This window comes from Leiobunum rupestre, chromosome 3, assembly GCF_980474605.1.
Source record: "Leiobunum rupestre chromosome 3, qqLeiRupe1.1.hap1, whole genome shotgun sequence".
Lineage (NCBI taxonomy): Eukaryota > Metazoa > Arthropoda > Arachnida > Opiliones > Sclerosomatidae > Leiobunum > Leiobunum rupestre.
The window spans coordinates 72,605,447-72,614,715 of NC_143386.1; the positions used below are offsets into that span (position 1 = coordinate 72,605,447).

Sequence of the window (9,269 nt, forward strand, 5' to 3'; positions counted from 1 at the left end):
ATATTATTGTCAAGTGCTTGGACAGATGGCAGCAGCAAATTTGCAGTGGTGTGACTTCGTTGTATATATTCCAAATGGTTTAATAGTAGAGAGGATCCGTTTCAATGAATTAGATTGGAAACAAATGAAAATTAAATTAGATAGATTTTATTTCGAAGAAATGCTACCTTTCATTGTAAAAAAATAAATTGATGACATATAGAAGATACATTAGTCTTTTTAAATTAAAGAAAATCGCACTCTTCTAAGCTGCTATCACTCATGGTTTCATCCATAGACTGCGACATTTCATCGCAATTCACAGGCATATCAATAGGCACACTTATTTCCTCTAAATCATTGTCGCTGCTACCATTATCACTGCTTTTCACTAAAGGGTCTTGATAATTAGTTAATATCGCGCACACAGTCCAAATTTCGTTAATAACTGGGGATAATGTATGCGGTATGGCCCTGCCAAAAATATGGAAACCTTTTACTCGTTTAATCCTTCTCTCAACATGGATCCGCAAGGAGGCAATCTTCTGTGTTTCTTCAACTTCGTTTTCTTCTAGCTGATCTTTATTGCGGAGGAACGCTGGGATGTTAAGAGATATTCCCTTTTCTTTCAACATGTCGTTTATAGTGAATCCTGAAAAAATAATTAAAGAATTAATTAACTTAATAATATCTAAGTTGAAACTACATTACCTTTATCAGCCATTATGGCATTTGTGGGGTCGAACGGTAACTTGAGCAGCCCACTTCTCACTGTTAATTCCCTATCTGATATGCAACCTGTATATAGTGCGGATACAAAAGTTACCAAACCATCGGGACTGATTCCGATTAACCCTTTGAAAGTAGTGGTTGACTTGTAATTTGAATAGGTCCCTGATTGTAGGTACAAAGATTTTGATGCTTCACACTTGATTTCAGATGCGTCTAGAATTACCCTTGTATTTGGATAATGGATTTTGAAATCACAGGGCATATTACGTTGAATAACTTCTCTAGGAGTCCAAATAGATAACTGGCCCAACTGTAGGTACATGTAACTAACCCATGTAATAGTTATTCTGGACACAGTGTTGGCAGAAATGCCAAATCGATGAGCAAGATCTCTTGTGAATAGTCCGAGCCTTAACCGCATCAGGACTAAAAATAATTGATTTTCAGCGGATAATTTTCGCGGTCTTCCGCAGCCACTTTCAGTTTGTTTATTCCTCTTACTCGCATACCACAACTTTATGTTTTCTCCATCGTCTCCAGGATTTATATAGGAATGTTAACAAGCTTTGAAATCGACCATAGTTTGGTAAACCAGTATAGAAATAGATATCCTTGTCACTGTCTTTTATAGAAGTTACATTCAAAACTTTATTGTTCAACTCCACAGAGAGATGTAAATTTTTGGCTTTTTCACTTCAATTGTTTTAATAAAAGCGTTGATCTCCTCTTGTTTTAAATTAACTTCTTTTTTAAGTAGAGTGTTTTCTAGTGAAAGAGCCTTTACTTTATCTTCGAGTGATTGGCATTTACCACATTTTACAGTATCTGGGTTGGCTTTTTCAGTTGTAGAGATATCAACGGAGGGGTTACGTTCACCAGAGGTATTACGCTCACTGGAATTTAACTTATTTCCGTTAACCCTAGATTTGCACTTTAACGACGTAATAGGTGTTGAGGTTAATTTGAAGCTAGTATCACTTTCAGAACAAGTTGTATTTAAACTTGCATTAATTTTATCTTCATCAAAAATTATATCACTTGTTTCGTTATCATTATAATTATTTCCGCTATCATTTGAGGTTTTAGAATTTACGTGGGTAACAGATTCAAAATCTGATACCAAGTTACTACCTGAGGCTTGGGAATCTAAACTAGCCACTAAACTGATATGCGAAACATTAATCGAACTATCCCAATCAAAAACTGTCGGTATAGCACTTGCTTTCAATCGTGATCTGTCAGACTCTAACGATAGGAAATCGGAAGGCTTGAAATGTCGTGAACAAACTTTCGAAGATTTTGTTATTTTACAATATTTAGTATCACGATGAATATTTCTCAACCACTTTGCCCTTAGGTGTTCCTCTTTGGGCAAACAGTGAAATGAAACCTACAAAACCAAGGCTTAAGATAAACATATCGTTTTCACACCAAAACTTAACATATTTCAATTGCAAACACTTACTTTTTTGCCGTTTTCATCAAAGCTAGACTTTACTTGACATCGCGCAACAAAACATACTCTCGACATCTTTTTATTTTTCAAAATTTAAAGAAATATGAAATACGCGTTTTGGGCGGCTGGAACTCTACTCCTATATCATAATACGACACTATAACTTTCAGGGGGTTTTAGGGGAGTCGTGGAGATTGGAAGGGAGGCAATATTCAAAAAGTTCCAATTGTAAACTTGAGAATCTGACCCACGCACTAAACTCGAGGGAAATTTTAATACTTATTTCCCCGTGCCGTATGTATCGAATTTATTTGTTCGGGATCCTTAGAGTCGGTATTGTTACCGAGTAGGTAAATGAAATCAATGGTAGTTATGCAAAAATATAAGTCTTCGTTTATTATTGGACTTGGTAACAACAGATTCAATTATGGTAATTATATAAACATTGGTAATTATTTGGAGATGATTAATGCTTAATGGCTATGGTGGGCTCTTTGGGGTGTATAATGACTATAGCAGGGGTAGATTCGGTTGGGTAAGTAATTAAATAGATTGGCTATGGTTGGCCGAATCTTTAAGTTAAAGTTATACAAAATACACTTCAAAATAAATAACAAAAGAATGAAACAATATAGTTTAAAAGTACTTATCGTTCTTCAAGTAACCGTCCTTAAACCAAGGAACGAACCGCACATAATTCTCTTCACCAAGAATTATCACGAAAAACCACGAATCCGACGCGAAATACCCGCACAAATACCGTGCACTTTAATCTTCACGTCGAACCGCGTCACCGGATGCTATATACCACATCCTGATCAATAAAACCTTGAAGACACAATTGAAACAAAACTAAAGAAAAACTCTTCTTGTCCAAAGCTGACTTGGCTTTATATACTAGATAAATAGATGACCCTTATCTTATCGGGGTGTGTAAATAACTAAAAAAAGCTACGGGGCTGCCAGAATAGGCCAGAGAAACGAAATGAAACAAAAAACAATAAATGAGTGGTCCCTAGATGGCTATTCTGAGGAAAAAAACGATAAAAAGTAGAAAAATAACAAGATGATCACTCCCGAAAGTTAAAGGGCCGTGATAATCAACTAAAAATTTCAAAGACTAACGAATACACTCCGGAATGGACTGTTTACTTTACCGGAAATATGTGCCGGAAACGACCCAAAACTTTAAAATGGCTGTGCATTTCATGCCCCCCCCCCCCTATTTCTCATTATCGGGAAACCTTGTCTTATTCGAGTTGAGTAATATTGAAGTCGAATCGAGTAATCGAGTACTTGATTAAAGGGAAACTTTGTCTTATTCGAGTGGAGTAACTAAAAAAAATGAAAAATATTCCTTTAATTTAAATGAGCCACTGTTTTCACAACTCTGTAGGTACCGTTTATTGCCCCCCCCCCCCCCCAAGTTGTAAAAACTTCTCTTTGAACTTTGAAGCAACGAGGATAGAAAAAACCAATCCTCGACGAGTTTAGAGAACAGCTTATTCGAGTAATCGGGTACCCGAATATGCAATTTTTTGGTACTCGGTAATCGACAAGTATTCTCCAATTACTTATTCGAGTAGTAATCGACCACAAAAAAGGCCGAGTACTCGATGATGTTCAAGTACTCGCACAGCCCTACACGCTAGACTTAGGGAATATTTGTTCATGTTTTATTGCTACAGTTGCCTTTCTACTACCGTTTACCATTTAAGCGCAGTCCACGATTTTCAGACTTAGTTTCTGGGTATTAACAGAAAATAGGAAGTCACCAGGAAAGTAGAGATAAGAATTAATTTATCCATATTGCTTAAGTTATTCGCTTGAAACGTAAATATTTGGGAAGAAAAAATTGCGTGGCGAAGACCGTCATATGTTGATTTCCTAGTAAAAGTAAAGCAGTGTAATTTTCACATTTTACGTTTTTAAGCGAAGTAATAGACTGTAAATTGTGAACCGTGATGCGATGTACGTAATCAGCTTCGAACCGGTGAAGTTACATGTTTTATTTTAATAGCCTAAGTGAATACTTCTCTTGTAACAGATATATTTTAAGCTTCAGTCTTCAATAAATATAGATCAACAGTTCAAATAAAGCAAGCGCCTGCTTTTGCTAATACATTTTACGTGTCATGGTTTCAGGTACTACAGTTCATATCTGTATTCTAAAGAAAAATAAGTTCTATTGTGGTTTTTAGCGACTCGGGGCCCTGAGCGATCAGCTTTCGGTGAGATCGAACTAAAAATCTCAAAATAGCGTAATCGTATTTTTTTTCCCAAATTAACACGAACGAGCCATTCAGCCAGGCGTCCTACACGGTAATGCACGAGAGTTCTGTTTCATCCGTATTCATCGTATTTTTTATTTTAAACAGGGTTAGAGAAAAAAAAATCATTTTTTTTAATAAAAACTAGTGTTGTTAATTTTCTGGAAAAATAAAAAATTTAAACATTATTACTTTTTAAAGGTTTTTAAGGTTTTTAACTTTTTAACGATATAAAATGTATAAATTCAGTAAGCATAGTACAAAACATAAATAGTGTTACCTTGTTAATCAGTTTCAACTAGTGTAGATCAAGATTTAATTTTACTTTTAGATTCGAAAAAAAATCTTTATTTAAATTTGCAAACATATATTAAACTAATCATTGAATGAAACCTTTTTAATTTTTTTCGGAAAAACACGGAAAATTTTCCGACTTGCAACACTAATAAAAACCCAAAACCCGTTTTTTTTAAACCAGGATATTTTGGTTTAAATCAGATTTTTATAACGCGGCTTTATTTTACTTTTAATCTATTTTTCGCTTTTAAAGATACTTAGGTAAAAGAAATATTCATCACAATTCCTTCGTGTTGCATACCATATTGTACATCAAACCAGGTAAATAGGAAAGACCTATCTTTTCAAGAGTTTCCTAGCGAAGAAAGCTTTAGAAGTTTATGGTTAAAAAACATAAGTCGAGATGATTTTGTAACAAAATATACCCAGAAGGTCTGCAGTCTGCATTTCTAGGAGGATGATTTCTGTTCCGGTTTTTACATTTTCAGTCAGATAAAATTAAAAAACCCTTACTAAATAGACAATATCATTCTAGGTTTTACTAAATAGACAATCTTAATCTAGGTTTAAAAAGACCTAAAATTTGAATTTATTGCGCTTATAATATATTTTAACTTAGTATGATTTAATTTAAAATGTTAAAATTAAATATTTACAGTGAATCTTCTTTCCACTTTTTTTAATAATTTATTTACATGTGTTTCAAGTATTACGCAACAATACTATGTTTCTGACAGCTAGGAGTAACAAACATAAGGAGAACGCAGCTAGCCTTTAAACATGCTAAAGCAGTGTTGTGTACAAATTTCATTGGACGAGCCTTTACGCTGAACGTTTTACGGAAAGGGGGAAGCCAATTTCCGAATTTTTCCCTTCCGACGGCAGCAGGCACTAAAGAGGCGAACCAATGATAAATGTACACAAAAAATGCACTACTTTTGACGGGTTGCGTTCTCCTTGTGTGGAATGCTGCGTTTGTTGCTCCTATAGCTGGCAGCTTCTAGCGGAAGTTCTTGGTTTTTGTTTCATTATTTTATAAATAATAAACACCGTAAAAAAATTTGAATCTTTAATAAAATATTTTACTATAATTTAAATATTAGCCTACATTCGGTTTAATTAAATAATTTTTTAATATTTATTTTTAAAAAACTTGTTTTTTGTTGATTTTATTTAAGTGACTAACGTTAATTTCGGTCATATTGACCCGGGGGGGGGGGGGCAGTGGCGTAGCATCCACTCTGGCGACTATCTCGTCAAAAAAACCAATGTTGATGATTGCTTTATGGACCCCATCTTTAATCTATATTGGCAGAATGACTTTTCTTTAAAAGGAAATAGCGAAGATATTCGACGCCACGTATTAAGTTTGGTTGAATACAGACGAATTTGGTTCCAAAAGGATTGTATGACTGTGACAGCACGTCGTGATGTTGCGGAATATCTAACCACACGAGTCTTTCCTCATCGATTAATAACCATAATAATAATATAAGCTTTTTATTTAGATATCCTTTTCAGTGTTACACTGCCTTACAAAAGGGTCTAAGATGAAATTAAAACCAATTAACTTATTTTATACAAAGATTATTGACCATTGACATACAAATATTGAATTAAACTATCTAGGCCGTGGCCTAGGGGCCCATCCTTGGAAGGGGCCCTCCAGTGACCGTAATTACTGTATTCGAAGGCCTAAATCTATAATATCAATCGTAATTTATATTGGAGAAATTCCTAGGTAGAAGATTTTGTTTTAAAATTACCAAAATGTCTGCCTTTCAGTTTAAGGACGCAGCCTTAAATCGCAATGTTGCGTAATTATCGCATATTTAGTCGACGATTGTTAAGAGCTTTTATTTAGTAATATAACCGTAGAGCTCAGACTTCTACGCTGAATCAGGGAAATTCAGGCACAGCCTAGTTCCAGGGATAAGAGTAAATGCAGCGCGTGAAAAGGGGACCCAGACTCCTTATCTGCCTATGGGCCCAGGAACTCTAAGTCCGGCCCTGTTAACTTCAAAAAGACTTTCGTCTTGGGTTCTGTGTTAAATATATCCATAAATGAAAGATACAGTTGCGCCATACAGTAGTCCACAACAGTCTTTTAAATTTGATCAGTTTATGGATAAATTTCGTATCTAAATTGACTAATATTAATTGGAAAATCACGTCGAGAGAAGGGGTGTACGCTTGTTTTTCTCATGGTCCCTTAAAAACAGATTGAAACTACAGATTAGTTTTTTTCACACCCTTTTTCTGTTAAGAACATATAAAAAATTAGTTTTAGGTACATCAAAATGATGTTCCAGATACTTTATTCAATGATAACTAATTGTGAATTGGCAAATGCAATGCTTGAGGTGATCAATTACGAACGAAGCCGGGGTGCGGAATTTGATTTAAAATGCCACTCAAAATGGGTACGAGTGGCTTCTATAATCTCAACGTTAGTAAAAGAAGCCTAATTGCGCGCTGCCATTTTTTACTCAAAAAAATACCATCAAAATAAATGTGGAATAAAGCTTATTTTAAGGAAATGCTTAAAAAGGGTCCTATCCATTCTCCAAACAATAACTTTAATAATCTAGAAGCTGAAACTTGGTTTTCTAGAACTAAAACGCAATATAATAACGATTTATTGATTGCTGATAATGATTCTGAGATTTTGCGAAGCTTTGATGATACTTTAAATATCAATGAACCATCTATTATTGATAACAAAGTTATCATAGTAGTCGATAAACCAAATTTTAGTAGGCCCATTAATGAGTTACAATTTTCTCACGTACCAGTGTTAAATGGCGTTTTGTCTTTACAATCAAATCAAATTTTGCAATCTAACAAACGTCGTACCACAAGAAAAATTAAACCAAATTTTGACAAAGACTTTCAATATGGGATTAAAATAAATGGAAATCAAAAATAATGTATTTGTGACAAACCAAATGCTGGAAATATGTATTTCAAATGCACATCCTGCAAAGCCTGGCTTCATAATAAGCCCAAATACTGAAAACCGTATCAAGGGGGACAAAAACTTTAGTTGCTATACGTGTCTTTTAAAAGCTATGAGACGCGGGATTGAGAATGCGTACCAGAATTGTTGGTTTTCGTCACTTTTGCAAAGTTTGTTGCAACTTATTTCGTTTCAAAACTGTCCAATTTCTGACGCAACACTTAAACCTTTGGTCTCAGCATTTAAAGAGACATCGAAGTATAGCGTATCAACTACTGAAGTTTTACGAATTTTAAAATATATTGAAAAAATTTCTTGTAATAAATTAAACATGAGTGTTCATTACTAGCTTGGGCAAAATTACGATCCTGTGGATTTTTTTTATCTTATTGCTCCAATATGCCGCGATATATTTGTTAGTAAGAATTGCAAATTTGAAATTTTTGAAACTCCGAAAATCTTAACATTTTTAAGAAGAACCTTCCTCAATTTTAATGAATGTATAAAGAATTTAAACGAGAAATTAAAATTTCGAAATGCGATCAATGAAAAAACGCCATACAAGACGTTAAAAACAAGTCCAAAACCGCGATCACAAAATAAATTTTGAAATACTTTGTAATACAAAAATTAAATAAAAACCATTTCTTAATTATAGATTTTATAAAATTATTATTACTTAAGCCAAATCATATAAAATAAAAACCCTATAACAAAAACAGCGATTCATTTTATGTTCTAAGGTAACATTCTAAAGGGTACAAATAGTTGTGTTATAATTTCAATATCAGGTCGGTTCTATGTGCGGTTATGGCGCTATAAAGGGCCAAATTTGAACCCAGGCCTCCCTTCAATTTGTAATATGGTTAGTAAACGCGCTTATGTAATAACGCTAAAAATCATTTTTCATGAAAACCATGCGAGGTAACTCGACAAACAAGGTAACATTCTAAAGCGTACAAATAGTAGTGTAAGTCGTTTTAATTTCAGGTCGTTTAAATGTGCGGTAAGGGCGCTTTGAATGGGCAAATGATTTTTGATCCCTCCCTTCAATTTGTAATATGGTTATTAAACGCGCTTATGTAATAACGCAAAAAATCATTTTTCATGAAAACCATGCGAAGTAACTCGACAAACAAGGTAACATTCTAAAGGGTACAAATAGTTGTGTAAGTAATTTCAGTATCAGGTTGGTTCTATGCGCGGTTATGGCGCTATAAAGGGGCGGTTATGTAATAACTGCAAATTCATTCTGTTTCGTCAAGCTCGATATCATTTCTAAGAGTAAGCTTAGTTGTACCATTCAAAATTTCTAGTCAGTTCTGTACGCGTATTATTATAGCGGAAATCGTTATGCTAGGAGAAGAAAATTTCATAAAATATAAAATAATTAAACAAAATTAATTACAATAATGTAAAAATAAAAGTTATTTTTAAAAACGCTTGCAAGCTTTTGTCGTATTATAATATATATAATGTTTTGTTTCGTTTTTTGGTTTGAATATTTTATATTTAATTTATAAAAATAAAAATTAATTATTGATATTTAAATTTCTAAGTAAAAACGTTGATTTGT

At 33.7% G+C, this 9,269-nt stretch overlaps 1 protein-coding gene across 1 annotated transcript; it reads right to left on the reverse strand.

Moving 5' to 3' along the window:
* Positions 1–224: 224 nt before the first annotated feature.
* Positions 225–1,331, reverse strand: LOC149954565 (uncharacterized). Its single transcript, XM_090169961.1, has 2 exons — positions 691–1,331; positions 225–631 (listed from the first exon to the last, which is right to left on the reverse strand). The coding sequence occupies exons 1-2, from the start codon at positions 1,130–1,132 to the stop codon at positions 225–227; spliced, it is 849 nt and encodes a 282-aa protein (XP_090026087.1). The 5' UTR covers positions 1,133–1,331.
* Between the last annotated feature and the right edge of the window lie 7,938 nt (positions 1,332–9,269).